Source organism: Pan troglodytes, chromosome 16, assembly GCF_028858775.2.
Source record: "Pan troglodytes isolate AG18354 chromosome 16, NHGRI_mPanTro3-v2.0_pri, whole genome shotgun sequence".
Lineage (NCBI taxonomy): Eukaryota > Metazoa > Chordata > Mammalia > Primates > Hominidae > Pan > Pan troglodytes.
The window spans coordinates 75,715,668-75,731,469 of record NC_072414.2 but is presented as its reverse complement, the minus strand read 5'-3'; the positions used below and the strand labels follow the sequence as shown (position 1 = coordinate 75,731,469).

Genomic DNA, 15,802 nt, shown 5'->3' with positions numbered 1-15,802 from the left:
AAAACAGCAGGTAGTACCCTTCCCGCCCATGGAGACACTGGAAGATTGTGTTAGGGACCGAGGAGGTGGCTGGACCTGTGGGTTCTGGCGTCAGAGGAGATACGAGACTTGAGTAAACTGGGGGATGAGAAGTAAAGGGGTCACCGGGTGGAGAGTGTCATCTGATGGAAGAAAAGAACAGAGGCCCAGGGCAGAAGGCTGACTTAAGGAAGCAACCAAGGAAGAGCAGGTGAAGGAGTTGGCAGTACACGTGCCACAGGTGGCCGGCAACCAAGGAAGAATTCAGCCCTGGGAGCCAAGGGTGAGCGTGTGAAGGATGAGGGCACAGCTGAGTGCCCTCAATGCGGCAGAATGACTTAGCAGAATGAGAACTGTTTACCCCTGGAGAGAGGGGAGAACGGATCTGGGGGAAGGAACCAAAGCCCAGAAGGGAGAAGGGGCTGTGCTAAAGCACCCCAGGCATAAGCTTCATACGGGCTCCCATCTCTGTGTACACCTTCTTCTTGCGTGAGTCATCTCTAAAACTTTCACAGAGAAAGAAGCCACCCTAGTAAAAGACCCAGTCCTGCAGATCAGTGGGACCAAGTTGTCACAAAATGCACAAAACACAGGTAATCAAGAGCTGCTTGGAAGCAGCAAAATGCTAAGTTTCTCCTGTCTCTAGTCTCACCTGCTCTGGATTTCAGAGGAAGCTGCTCATGAAACAGGCAGGGGGAGACAGGCCCATCGGATTCCTTTCATGAGAAGTCTTTCCCAAATCCAGGGAGATGAAGTTGGATGAACCTGGGAGTTTTCCATAAGAGGCTGTGACTGAGTTACAGCAATAAAAAGACATGTTGCCTGCTCCAAGAGTAGTTATTAACAGGTGCTTTTTAAAAATTTAAAACAACAACAACAAATCACAGACAGAGAAGAAAAGAAACATTCACTGAAAACCTACTGTGTGCTCGGAACCTTCCTTATGCTTGCTCCCTTAACAGAAGGTGCTCTATATTTATTCAAAGGAGTGAATTCTAATGAGGAGTGGACGAGCAGAACCTGAATGTGTTCCTGAAAGTAATTTTACATTCCCAAAAGAAAATACCAAATAAGTCAGAGTTTTGGATACTGATATCCTCTGAACCATCACAATCAGGCCGCACTCGCAACACAACAGGTGTGGCTAAATATTTGTAGAATGGATGACCTCTAAGGTCTCTTCCAATACAGGTTTCTGTGATCCTATAAAATAACTGAGAACCAAGGGCAGCAGAGTCATCCAGAGCTCCCAGGAGAAGCACCTGCTTCAGGCAAGTCTTGTCCACAGCAGGCAGTTTCTCATAAGGATGGCAGTGATTAACTCAGTCTGGAAAGAGTGCCAACAGCACAATGAAATCAAGTGCTGTGATGGCTCAATTAACCAATGCTCTGAAAATGGAGTTTCTTTATAATGGAGTTGGCCGTTCTGCCTAAAAACTCACCATAAATCACATGCCTATTGGCATGTGCCACATGGTTTATAGCAGTGCTCTGAGAAGCTGGGAGTGGGGAGATGCCCTCATGTGGCTCCCATCTGTCCAGTGTCTATAAACAGGGACAACCCAAGGTTTGGGTCCTTGGGTCCCCCCTTGGCAGTGACCCTGCCCCTGCCTGCTGTCCTTCTGTGGACACAGTATACCTGCCACAGGCCTGGAGAGAAGGTGGCCAGGCCTGACCTCATCATCCACTCATTCCCCCACCCCCTTCTATGGCGTTGCCCACCCTGGCTTGGTGCTGGGACTCCAAAGATGAGCCAGGCATGGCTGCCATCCTCAAAGAGCTCACAGTCTCTTGGCAGCCCCAACACTGACATGGATCCACATAATCCCCTAGAGCTTGGGCAATGCTGAGGCAACACACTGAAGTTTTCCCACCCACTCATGTCTTTAGACAACAGCTGGAACTGACACATGAAACATTGTCCCAGGGAAGAAGGAAATGTCTTCATGTTTTAAGAATAAAGAACAGGTCTGAGTACAGATCTTCCTGAGATGAGTAGCACCAACTGCTTCCAGAAGGAGGAGAGGCTGTCCATGCATCCCTCCCCAGGTAGAGCGTGACACATGCTTGGACAGGGCAGAGGAGCTGGCTGTGCCTGCCATGGAATGACAGCTGCTAAAGCTGTTGGCCACAGCTTTCCTTCTCAAAGAGCCTGTGCTCTTTGGCTGCCCACAGTTTACACAGAAGCTGAATCTGATGTGGCGTTTGCTCAAAATGACCTCTGAGTCCATTCTACACCAGCCATTTCTTACTGAAACACATCCACTCCTTCCCTGGGGAGGAGTGGAGGCGGCTTCCCCTTCCAGCCCACAACAGCCTCCTGCTTTGAGAGGAACGAATGGCCCAGAAGTACCACTCAGAAGCTCAAAGTAATATACTTGATGTGGCCCAGCCAACAGAGAGAGGCAGGACTCAGGCACTAGACCTGCCCAAAGTCACAGAGGTGCAGCCCATGAGCTAAGACACAGCCCCAAAAGCTAAACGCATCTGACCACCTGTCATCATGGTTCAGATCAACATTTGGGATCAAAGGCCTAAAACAAAGTGGGGCTGACCCAGTGTGGTAGAACACAATGAGGACATCAGGAAGTGTTCATACTCCCCCAGCCCAGGTGCATCCATTCCTAAGTGGTCTGCCTGAGGCTCCACGGCATGCATGAGGACTGGGATGTGCAGCTGGGCAGGGAGCAGGGCTCCAGGCTTGGGTAGCCAGTGAACATGGAACCAGAATAGATGCTCAGGAATAAGAACAGAAGTGGAACCAAGCCGACTGAACAGAGATGGGGGTGAGGGTGGGCAAGGGCAACAGACAAGAGCCCATAAGGAGAAGGCACTGGCATCAGCACAGATGCCCAGCAGTCAGCTCAACACACTGCACCTGATTCCAGTCTGCAGCCAGCAGGCGATCCATCTGGAGTATTCAGGCAGGATCGAGACTGGGCTCAGGGAGATGAGGACCTTAGTAATGGGCGGGGAAGGGGCAAGCCACGGGGGACCAGGCAGCAGCAACAGTTGCTATCACCCTAGGGTTCTCTCTCCATGCCCACCCGACTTGTGGAACAGCTGAAGGCACAGGGTCTGATCTAGACCTAGGCTGTTGGGTTTACAGGTTGCTGCCTGCCAGGTCGAGAGAGGGCCCAGCAGGGCTGAATGTGCATTGGGACAACTTTCCAGTGCAGTGTGGTCAGGTTCTCCAGACAGGATACGTGCTCCCATCCCCAATCCCTGAATGCCAACTGTAGTAATTAAACAACTGAGGTCCACCCTACTCCCCACTTCCTGGGGCCTTCTGTTCCCTCATGGGATGCTTCCTTTTGCAGAACGAGGCTCTGTCATGGATCTCTGGTGCCACAGCACTAAGGGAGGAACACGAGGTGGCGGCAGGGCGCGGTGGCTCACACCTGTAATCCCAGCACTTTGGGAGGCCGAGGGGCAGATCACTTCAGGCCAGGAGTTTGAGACCAGCCTGCCCAACATGGCAAAACCTGTCTCTATCAAAAATATATAAATTATCCAGGCATAGTGGTGGGTACCTGTAATCCCACCTACTTGGGTGGCTGAGGTGGGAGAATCGCTTGATCCTGGGAGGTGGAGGCTGCAGTGAGCTGAGATCGTGCCACTGCACTCCAGCCTAGGTGACAAAGTGAGACCCTGTCTCAAAAAACAACAACAACAACAACAACAACAAAAACCAGGTGGCTGGGCACCATAGAAAGGGTAGTCCAAGATCCTCTGGCTGGCTTTGAGTTCCAGCAGCACCCCATGGCGTAGGTTTTGGATTCCCAGCCTGTAAGTGAGTCTATAGCTTGATGACTCTCCCACACTGAGCCTGGACTAGCGCTGTGCCACAGCCAGGGGCTTAGCCTACCCTCCCACACCCATCTGATTTCTCATAACTGTCATATTTGGCTTGAACCCCACCACATTGTCACAGCCTTCAGGAACTGCAGAGCCATAACGACACAGTGGCTGACACTTTGACGAATTACTAAAAGCTCAGCTAATAGGACTAAAGCACTTGCTCTAAGAAAGTCGTTTTATCTATATTTAAGCCCGATATATCCTTGGATAACTCAACTGACAAAAGTACAAACCCATCGAAGGATGGCAGATGAACTGGCAGAATCTATAGATAAAAGAAAGCAGGTCAGCTTGATTCACCACTGCTGTCAGAACATCCTGGAAAGAGTCCAGGCAATTCCAGCGCAGAAGCACAGAGGAGAGAAATGGTAATTACAACTGTGGCATCACTATGTCTCTCAGAAGGAAAAAAATAAAGGCACCTTTCAGATGTTCCCCCATCAAACACGAGGTGCCTACCTACTATGTGCCAGGCACTAGCACACTTCCTTACTGCTCATCAGATCACCAGATCCTGGGGATGCACTATCATCCTACTATCATCCTGCTTGCTTAGGCAGAAAGACCAGTTCCTTCATCTCTGAAGCGGAGGGAGATAACACACTACCCGCCTGATAGGTGTCAGGAAACTCTCCTCTACCAGCCAGGAGAAGCCTGCTCCAACCCGACAAACCAGGAACTGGTGTGCAAATAACTGGGCACCCGCCCCGGCCTACAAAGCCTCCCCAGAGGCGTGAACCTGGGCCAGGTCATTGCCTCTCCTTAGACCTCAGCTGTAAAATGAGGACTTCTGGGGTCCCTTCCTGAGGAAGAAGGGCTGTGGCAACTGGAAGGGAGAACAAGAGGATCCCAGGGTCAAGCCACCTTTATCTGCAGTTGCCAAAGTGCAGAGAAAGGGTAAAAAGCAGTCACTTAGAGAACATGGGCTGAAGTGCCCTGATCTCCTGAAGAGATCGGGAGGCACCAGCAGGCTCTCGTGCCTTCCCTGGGAGAGCTTCCCTGGAGGCTTCCCCACACCTTCTGTTTGTGGAGTGTGGGGAGAAGCCTTTACCCAGGGCCCATTCTATTGCCCAGCCCCTGACTCCCCACTCCCCTGCTTCCTGTTGCATAGGAAGGCTGATCTAGAGGCAAAAGTCAGACTAGACTGCAGGTGGGAGATGAGGCAGCTACTGCAGGAGTCCAGGCAAGACTGTGATAGGACAAGAGTTATGGTCTTAAAACAGCAGGCACGAGTGGGTGACACTTCAAAGGCAGATTCACTTGACAAACTTAAAGAAGGACTCTATGTTTCGCTTTATTAGCCCAAACGATTGGGGAATAAAAATGGAGAGGTGGTTTAGAGGACAAAAAGGGGAATTCAGCTTTAGATACACTGAATTCAGGTGGCAGCAGATAATCCATGTAAAAAATGTACAGCAGGATGAAGACAGAAAACCAGCAGGTCTATTTTTTTTTTTTTTAAAAAGACTTGGTGATACTTCTGCTGGTATCCCTTCTTAATTCTGTTCCTATGATAATGTGGCAAAAATATCATGGGAGACAGAATAACAAAAATATATATGTATTTCAAGAAATACTCCAAAACCACTTAATAAAATTCAACTCCTATGCCTAATAACACCAAAACCCGACTAGATACAATACCCAATGCTGGCAAGGGTGCAACAACAGACACTCTCATACAGGCTGGAAGAACGAACCCTTCTGGAAAACAACCTGACAATATGCATCAAGAGCCATAAAGTGTTAATATCTTGCCCTATAATATTCTAGGAATCTATCCTAAGGACTATTCAAAAGAAAGCAATGGTATGTGAACAACTGAGGATATTTGGTACATGAAGATGCTCATTATCTATAATAGCAAAACATTGGAAGCCACTTAAATATCCAACCACAGGGGGGAAATTAAGAGCATTATAGGCCGTCGGCAGAATTATTATACAGGCATTAAAATGTTAGTTATGAAGACAGTGGTAACAGAGAAATATTTTTCTTCCCCATTTACCATAAGTTTAAATGCAAAAAGAACAGAATATGTTATACAGACATTATAACAATAACTTATGTGTTAAGATGGCAGGATTTTGGGTGCATCTTGGATGAAAGATAAGCAACTGGGAGTATTAAAATCAGCTGAGGGGGTGGTACCTTGGCTCCGTCCACACTGATGATCCGATAGCTGTTCCTTGTGACATCATAGAAGTAGGAAACGGTGACCGCCTGCTTGCTCGCAGGCATCCAGTTCTTCTTGGTGTTGGGGTCAATCTGGAAGACATGCGCTCGGGTGGTGAAGATGGGCTGTTCTCTGCAATAAGAGAGTGGGCGTGTGAGTTGAGAGAACATGACTTAATGTATAATTTATGATTTCTAGGCCACCTACTGCCCCAAAAGATTTTAAATAGCTTATAGGGAAACATACATATGCATGAAGACAATTAAAATAAAAGCAAAGAGAGAAGAAAAAAAGAGACACCAGTGAGTAGTTTTTGCAAACCACATTCCACTTAGCTGTTATCCCGAGACTGCAGGGCAACTGGTGTAATGAACAATTTGCTTAAAAGGCAACTCCTTGTTCAGTGTTTTTGAATCCCTGTCAAATGTCCTATACTTTTTCTGACATCCTGTCGTCATTTTTAGGATTTTGGAACCAATTCACTTTTTAGAATTTTGTGACAAATTTTGGGGGATTCTGCAACAATTTTAGGATTTTCCAATCTATTTGCAGCTTAATGTTATATTTCTATTAAGTACTTCTCAAATTTGCAGTAATTTATGAATGATATAATCTTTTTTTTTTTTTTGGATATGGAGTCTCGCTCTGTTGCCCAAGCTGGAGTGCAGTGGCATGATCTCGGCTCACTGCAATCTCCGCCTCCCGGGTTCAAGCGATTCTCCTGCCTCAGCCTCCTGGGTAGCTGGGATTACAGGCGTGTGCCACTGCGCTCAGCTAATTTTTGTATTTATAGTAGAGACGGGGTTTCACTATGTTGGCCGGGCTGGTCTCGAACTCCTGACCTTGTGATCCGCCTGCCTCGGGCTCCCAAAGTGCTAGGATTATAGGCGTAAGCCACTGCGCCTTTTTTTTTTTTTTTTTTTTTTTAAGAGACAGCGTCTCACTGCTGCCCAGGCTGGAGCGTAGTGATGCAATCATAGCTCACTGCAGCCTGGATCTCTGAGGCTCAAGCAATTCTGCCTCAGCCTCCCAAGTAGCTAGGACTACAGGCACGTGACACCACACTTGGCTAATGTTGCTGGGAGGTGGTGGGGTAGAGACAGGGTCTCTCTGTGCTGCCCAGGCTAGTCTTAAACTCCTGATCTCAAGTGATCCTCCCACATTAGCCTCTCAAAGTGCTGGGATATAATCCCAGCATGAGCCATTATAGGGCATGAACCACTGCACCTGGTAATATGATAGAATTATTTTTTATCTCTGTATCTCTTCAGTCTACTTCTGGAACCATTCAACAACCTGACCAAACCTTCAAATTTGATGTTTCCAACTTATAAACCTTTTGAGTTTTATGTAGAATTCATCAAATCCATCCCTTCTGCTATTCTTGCCTCTATATTGTTGCTTTTTCACTCCACATGCCTAAAGCATTTTATGCGATTCACCAAATTTGCATATTACCTATGTTTCTTTCTGTTGAGTGGGGAATTAGATTTTGACAATACGCATTTAGAAACAAGGCAGATGAATAAAAATTGTAATGGATTTCACTGCATTTTGTATTCTAAGCTATCTACTTCCCAAAGTAATGCAAAATGGCACAGACTTATCACAAAATACATTTATTTTTGAAGAAAGCATCTTTACACAGACTGGCTCAAAAATCCTTTAAGTGTTCAAAATAAGATACAAATAGAAAAAAAGCCATCAACGTGTAAAAATAGTCCCATTGTTGCGGATCACGAGGTCAGGAGATGGAGACCATCCTGGCTAACACGGTGAAGCCCCGTCTCTACTAAAAATACAAAAAATTAGCTGGGCGTGGTGGCGGGCGCCTGTAGTCCCAGCTACTTGGGAGGCTGAGGCAGAAGAATGGCGTGAACCCGGGAGGCAGAGCTTGCAGTGAGCTGAGATCACACCACTGCACTCCAGCCTGGGCGACAGAGCAAGACTCCATCTCAAAAAAAAAAAAAAAAAAAAAAGTCCCATTGTTTATAAAATGCTACAGATTTAATAAGTACTTATTAGAGACACAAAATTAAATCAAAAGGTAACTTAGACAATTTTTTAAATCTTTACAATGTCAAAAGAGATAAAATAAAAGAGACATAGACAAGATACAAAAAAAAAAAAAAAAAAAAAAAAATCAAAGAGAAAAGAATTTGAAGTGTTCCAGTCTCTAGATGGAATGATTTTAGGCGAAGCAGTCTTTGAATCCATCCTGAATGTAGAATACTCATTATTAAAATTTTAAGAATGCTCTTGAGAAACTTTTCCTAGAAAACCAATTTGCCATTTGAGCCTCATATAAGGGCTACTGAGTAACACCAGCAGCATCAACCATCAACTGTGGTTTTGAAGAAATGCAGCAATCTTCTTTATGCCTGTTTCTCCTCAGGCATGCTATTAATGCTGCTTCAATGCAGCTGTTTACAGAGGCCAGCATTCCAGAACAGAGGCTAGCAGCATTCCTTGCTCCCTGAAACTTCCCTTCTAGGTCCCCTGGAGCAGGACAAGTGCCTCTGGGGCTGTGGATTACTAGGGCATTTTTATTCCCTCAAACAGAGACCAAGTTCACCCACACACTCGATGCTAAACCAACACCCTTCCAGCAGCTGGGTGACAGCTGTTAGAAACAAAAGGAAGATTCTCACTGTAATTTCCCGCATCTGCTGTCAAGAGAGGCCAGCCGACAGGGAGTGTGTGCATATCAATGCAAGCCCTCATACCCCGTCCACGTGATATAATCCAGTCTGCAGTCTGGATCACCCAGCTGTGCCACTCTCAGCCCAGCACCATATTTTGCTAATCATCTAAGTACAACACCATAAAGGAAAACACTTCCACGCACAGTATTCTCCTACATATGTGAAAGGAAGGAGCAATTTAAAGGGCAGTAACTACAGAACATTTTTTGAAGAATCAAATTATGCCTCATTGTCAGAGCACTAAATGGGCTGGGCTGGGGGCCCACGGGTTAGAGAAGGCCTTTCTGGGAAGGGACCCAGGCTTTCAGATCTTCCCTCCTATTCCCTACATCAGAAAAGAGGGATTGGGTCTGGGTTTGGGCATGCTTAGACGGGTGTTCCCTAAATCTCCATGACAGGAATTAGCTGGTACACTTACTAAAAATACATGTTCCCAGGCCCCATCCTAGCCCCCCTTGAACCTGGCTCTCCAAGGAAGGGCCCAAGGGGCTCCATTTTTAAGAACTCCAGGTGATTTTTACTTTCAAGGAAGCTGGGGAGACATTCACATTAGATATAATCAGATGATCTAAAAAAGAAAAAAAGAAGTGGCCCCTAGAGCCAGCATCTCTACTCCAGAACAACACTGGTGACTGAATGACACAGGAAGACTCCAGAAAGTTCTCCCACAGCTGTAGAGGGGGCTGGAGGTGGGGCAACAGGGGGACCAAGAACAGGGTCTCTGGATGCAAAGGATGGGGGCAAGGGGCAAGGGGAGGCAGAGCTGTTCTGGTCAGGAAGGAGGGTGGAGATGAGTGCGGCCTGTGGTGGCCCAGCAGTAGCCTTCCGCAAGCACTCTCTGTCCCTGAGGCCTACAGGAGGGAGGAAGTGAGGAAAGCAAAGTGGAGAGATGGAGGGGAAGGCACAGGGAGCCGAGAAGATGGCAGAGCTTCCTGACCAGGCACAGGCAAAGCAGCCGGCTGTCTGCTCGGCATGATCCAAGTGTCAAAGTGAGCAGACAAGAAGGGTTCCATCTCCAAATCTGCCTGCTCAGCTCTGTGGATGGACTGAAGTCATGGTGAGCTGCCCTCGGGACCCCCAAGTAGAAATGCAACGATGTTGGAAGAACACAATGGCTCACCTGGCCACACTCTTGGTCAACATGGTCAGGCCCTCTGCAGGGCAAGTGGCTGCTCCAGTGTGGGGGGAGGCACAGAGACCTGGGAGGGGTACTGCAGGGCATCCTGGCAGCTCCATTCTGAGGTAGTCACCATGGCAGGAAGCTATGGCCCTCCAGAGGCCAAAGACCTGCATTCCTCATCCTCGAGCCCCTGGGCAAACAGGAGGATTGCACGGCCAGTCTGGCAGGAAACTACCCGCCGCTCTGGGATTTCACATGAATAACCAAGTCTGGGGGCACTGGGGAGTTCCATGCTATTCTTCTACAATCCAAAAAGTCTAATGATATTTCCAAAAAAGGCAAAAAAGAAAGGCAAGGAGAAGAAAAGCTCGTAGCTGACCTTTACTGAGTACTTACCATTCTGCTAGGCTCGCTCTCCACTTTGAAACTGCAACAATCCTACAGGGAAGGGGCTGAACAGGTGGGGAAACAGGAACTCAGAGAGGCCAGGTAACCTGACTTGGGTCATGCAGTACATGACAGGTCTGAAATTTGATGTCATTTCTTTTTTTTTTTTTTTTTTTTTTTTTTTAGATGAAGTCTCACTCTGTCGCCCAGGCTGGAGTGCAGTGGCATGATCTTGGCTCACTGCAACCTCCACCTCCTGGGTTTAAGCAATTCTCTGCCTCAGCCTCCCAAGTAGCTGGGATTACAGGCGCCTGCCACCACGCCCGGCTAATTTTTGTATTTTTAGTAGAGACGGGGTTTCACCATCTTGGCCAGGCTGGTCTTGAACTCCTGACCTCATGATCCACGTGCCTCAGCCTCCCAAAGTGTTGGGATTACAGGCGTGAGCCACCGCACCCAGAGATTTGATGTTATTTCTAAGTGACATGAAAACCCTCCCTCTCAGCCATTATGTTATTCTCTCTTCCTATAATAATAGCTGTCTGTAGTAGGCAGCTTCGGATGTGGCTCCCGGTGACCCCCACCTCCTAGTGTTCATGCCCTTATGGAATCCCCTCCTCTTGAGTGTGGGTGAGACCTGTGACTTGCTTTTAACCAACAGAATATGGCAAAGGTGATGGGATGTCATTTGTGTAATTAAGTCACATAGGATTATGACATCTGTCTCCTACCAGACTCTCTCAATAAATTACCTTACTGGTTTTGATGAAGCAAGCTGCCATATTAGGGAGATCCACCTTACAAGGAATTGAGGAAAGACTCCAGCCAACTGCCAGACAGGAACTGAGGCCCTTAGTCCAACTCCCTTGGAGGAATGGAAATTCAGCCAACAACCACATGAGCTTGGAAGCAGATCTTTCCATATGTGAGCCTTCAGATGAGACTCCAACCCTGGTCAACACCTTGATTACAGCCTTGCAAGAGACCCTGAAGCAAAGGGCCCAACTAAGCTATACCAGACTCCAGACACACAGCAATGTGGTTTAAGATGCTATGTATGTGACAGTTTATTACGTAGCAATAGAAGAGACACTGTCCTTCACAGAAAGCTTACTACACACCAAGCAAACCATACATATTCTCATTTAATCCTCCCAACAGGGCTGTGAGTGGGCAGGGCTCACCACACAGAAAATCAAAGGTCACAGGATCACTTCAGGCAAACTGAACAACAAATCTTAACACCTTTATGGGCAAAATCCAAATACAGACCTCACCACAAAATTCAGAAAAGCAGACCCTGACTTTGAAAGAGTCTTCTGCTTCACTTGAGAAAGCAAAAGAGCTAGAAGTAGGACATAGAAGTCATTTCCTCCAGTGTGCAAATCAATATAAATAGAAAGATTTAAGAGAATCAGAACTTTCCAACCTGCGTTTCCTTCCCAGCAGGGAAAAGCTGAAGAGAGTATATCAGAGGACAGAAATTACCTTCATATCCAAATTTATTCTCCTTCCTTTGATGTTCAGTGTTCAGAGAGTAAATTTCAAATATACTCCCATTCCTTCTTCAGTGCTTTAAATAGAAAGCAGATGTTTCCGGATGGCAGAACGCTTCTTTAGACAGACAATATAACCTACCGTTCCTTGCATAGTCTCTTTAGAACTGAATAAACACCAATTGCTGTTCATTGAACACATTCTGGAACCTGACAGTAATTGTTCCCAAGAATAATTAGATACTCTGCGCAACATATGTATGTTTGGAATATGAAAACCACTCGGCAAAGAGGCCACTCCTGCTTTGAACAATTTCTGGCTCCATGTGAAATAATTCTGCAAAGAATTAGCATGACTACTTTTTGCAAAGAAACAAGAGAGAGAAAGAAATGATGTTTTAACTTATAATTCTTCACTTGCAATGTTTAGCTCCACACTTTTTCTGACATAAACCTACAAAACATCAAAATTCTTATTTTTCCTACTTCTATTTGATTTGAATTAAAACAAACCCTTCAGACATTATTTTACAGTATTACAAAGTCTCGTAAGGTACCCTAATTAGTTTGTATCTGTCTTGAGTCTTAAACCCCTCCAAACACCATCTACTACACCAACCGACAGGTCTTCCTCTAGTCCAGATGGGTCACACTCTGCCTGCCCAGCTGCAAAGGCTTCCCTGGCTCTGTCCCCAACAGGACCAGCTCCCAGTGCTTTGCATGAATTACAGGCTGGCCCCTGACCACCTGGCCCTGCCCTCTCACCAGAAGGGCTTCTGCTGCTTTCCTTCTAGAACTTCTGAATCATCTGTACTTTCACACATCCCAGCCAATGCATGTGCCCATCACTGGACCCAACACATCCTCGCTTGACTGTCCCTTCATGTACTGTCATAGCATCTTGTGAAGTCTGATTTGTGCTCTGAAGACACAGGCCCTTGACTGGTCACCCATCACAAGGGACTGGAAGCATGGGCTCATCTGGCCCCTGACCCACACTCTAGGTGGTCAACAGGCTACGCCAGCCAGCAGGGCCAAATCCTCAGAACCCAGAACAGAGAACTGAAGGAAAAAGGAGATGTGGACAGAAATTTTTTCTTGTACATTCTCCCATGCAAAGAATCTAACTTATAAGCATATTGGAGTTCTTTTATACAAAATCCACACAGTAACGTTATTCTTATTTGCAGATAATAGAATTGCACATAGAGAACACCCAAGAAAATCAACTGAAAAAGTGAGTAATCAAAATTCAGTAAGGTGGCTAGGTATAAAATCACTAATAAATAAAATCAGTAGCCTTCCTAAATACACAAACAACCAGATAGAAAATATAACAGATTGTCTGGCCAGGCAAGGTGGTTCATGCCTGTAATCCCAGCACTTTAAGAGGCCAAGGTGGGCGGATCACTTGAGGTCAGGAGTTTGAGACCAGCCTGGCCAACATGGCAAAAAACATCTCTACTAAAAATGTAAAAATTAGCTGGGTGTGGTGGTGGGCACCTGTAATCCCAGCTACTTGGGAGGCTGAGGCAGGAGAATCGCTTGAACCAGGGAGGCGGCGGTTGCAGGGAGCCGAGATTATGCAACCGCACTTCAGCCTGGGCAACACAGTAGGTGAGACTCCGTCTCAAAATAAAAAATATATAATAGATTGCCAAAAATCCCATTTACAGTAGCAACCAAAAGGATACAATTTCTTGGACTCTATTTAGGAAGCATGCAAGATCTATGTTTAGAAAACAAAAGCAAGCCAGGTACAATTGTGTGCCCCTATAGTCCCAGCCACTCAGGAGGCTGAGGCAGGAGTATGGCTTGAGACCAGGCTCTAGTACATACTAGAATTGGGCCTATGAATTTCTAATGCATTCCAGCCTGGGCAACATAGCAAGACCCATTTTTTAAAAAACCCAAATAAATAAATACAATAAGAACAAAAACTTCTGAGGCACACAGAAGAAAACTTTAATAAGACATATTCTTAAATGGGAAAGCCAACACAAAGCTGTCAATTATCCCTAAATTAATATATAAATCTAACATAATAAAAATAGTATTATTTTTAGAACTAGACAGGGTTATTCATTGGAAAACTCTATGTGAGGACAGCCAAAATATTCTGAAAATGAAAAGCAATGAAGAGTTTTAGCCATCTCAGATATTGAAATGTATTATTATAAAGTTATAGCAAACAAGGCAGAAGGTCTTAGCAAATAAGTAGGTAAATAATGGAAGAGCAGAGTCCAGAAATAGAAGCCTAAAGAAGTGAGTGCATGACACAGGCAGTATTGCTCATTAGTGGAGACACAGAAATCCTGTTACAACAATGCACAACTACCTAGGAAGAGTCTGCATCTGCTGGACCTTAGCCAGATGTCTGTCTCCTTGCCTGGTCTGAGCCCCTTCAAGGAGGTCACAGCTGCCCCATTCTATTATTTTCTTCCTGCCCCCAAACTGCCTAATTAACAAACCTGATAAATTAGTGATCTGATAGAAGAAATACTTGTCATAAATCCTCCTAGTCCTCTGACTAGGAATTCCCTTTTTGGGTCACATTTACACCAGGGAATGGATGAGGCAAGTGCCCCTGATGAATGCTGACAGGCTTTATTAATGACACTACCTTATTTCCTAAAGTGTCTGACAGTTTTTAAGGAGCTTTGAACATACATTCTCCTATTGGTCCTCCTGAGATGTGAGTTTGACTAAGTTCTGGGGCTGGGTCACAGGCTGAGGGCTACCCAGAAGAGCCATCAGATCCATTCTCATGTGCTTTGGAAAAGGGTCCCGATTCTCCAAAAGGGCTGGATGGGCCCAGGGCAGTGGGTGAGGACCTGGACAGCCAGGAGGGAGACAGGCAGAGTTGTGGAGAAGCAAAGCTGAGATGGAAAACAAATACAGGCAAAGGGGTGCAGAGGGGGAGGTAAGGCTTCTCTGAGGACGCAGGATAGGTAAACATTATGGCGGCAGGGATGAGTGAAGTGAAGGGGAAGTCTAGGACAGGGACAGAAGAGAAAATAAAACTCACTAGCAACATAGCAATGCCATCCTATGTTCAAACAGCACCCCTGAACCCCTGCACAGAAACCCCTCTCCCACCTCCACACATGTATCTCCCTCCACCTCAGTCCAGAGCCCAGCAAATCTGCTAGGTTTAGCAGATAAGGGAGGAAACAGCTATTCAGGCACCAGAGGTGCACTCAGAGATCAGCAAGGGCCACTGTGTGGCACAGGAAGCGGGTGGCAGGAGATGAGGTCTCAGGGAGGGCCAAAACCAGACAGCCATGGAGCCTGAGCACCAGGCTAAGGACATCAGTCTTTAACTTGGGGCCAGCATCTCCCTAATGTGCTCTGTGGAGCTATTTTCTCTTCCAAATACATTCCAAAAAACATACATGTAGGAAAAACATTAAAAGCATTTGGATAGTCATTCTCATAATTATCTGCTATCACCTTCAAGAAGTGTTCTCAAGCCAAGACTGCCAGGAAATAGCTTGGGGGCTGCATAATACACAGGTATCTGTCGTGTTAGCCACAACACAGGTGTATTCTTGCACTGACGGAGCAGCCACTGCATGGATGGTTACTTTCTATCCACAGTATGCTGTCTATAGAAGGAATCTTGTCTCAGGATTTCAACATATATTTGTGATTTTATTCTGTAGATGGTATGGTTAACATTTATACTATAAAAATTCATCCCACCTGAATCTATCATGAACAAAGGAAGTTTTAAACAAAAAGAGTTTACGATTCACATATGAATTCCACAAGCCAAGAACTGGAAAACATCCAAGTGATTTTTTTTTTTTTTTTTTTTTTTGAGACCGAGTCTCTCTCTGTCACCCAGGCTGTAATGCAGTGGTGCAATCTCGGCTCACTGCAACCTCTGCCTCCCAGGTTCAAGTGATTCTCCTGCCTCAGCTTCCTGAGTAGCTGTGACTACAGGCACCTGCCACCACACCCGGCTAATTTTTGTATTTTTAGTAGAGACAGGGTTTCACCATATTGACCAGGCCGGTTTCAAACTCCTGACCTT

At 46.1% G+C, this 15,802-nt stretch overlaps 1 protein-coding gene and 1 long non-coding RNA gene across 12 annotated transcripts in view; one reads left to right on the top strand and one right to left on the bottom strand.

Annotated features, from left to right (window-relative positions):
- HOMER2 (homer scaffold protein 2) overlaps nucleotides 1–15,802 on the bottom strand; it is a 133,404-nt gene that overhangs the window by 33,445 nt on the left and 84,157 nt on the right. For all 9 annotated transcript variants that reach the window (XM_024349348.3, XM_016927306.4, XM_016927309.4 and 6 more), the window contains exon 2: nucleotides 6,031–6,187. In XM_024349348.3, coding sequence (XP_024205116.1) covers nucleotides 6,031–6,187 — 157 coding nt within the window. The remainder of the gene's footprint in view (nucleotides 1–6,030; nucleotides 6,188–15,802) is intronic.
- LOC129137161 (uncharacterized) overlaps nucleotides 6,119–15,802 on the top strand; it is a 51,563-nt gene continuing 41,879 nt past the window's right edge. For 2 of the 3 annotated variants that reach the window (XR_010151478.1, XR_008539393.2), the window contains exons 1-2: nucleotides 6,123–6,208; nucleotides 12,954–13,000. This is a non-coding gene — a long non-coding RNA (uncharacterized LOC129137161). Of the gene's footprint in view, nucleotides 6,209–12,953; nucleotides 13,001–15,802 lie in introns of all 3 variants that reach the window. The other variant, XR_008539392.2, reaches the window with a different exon arrangement.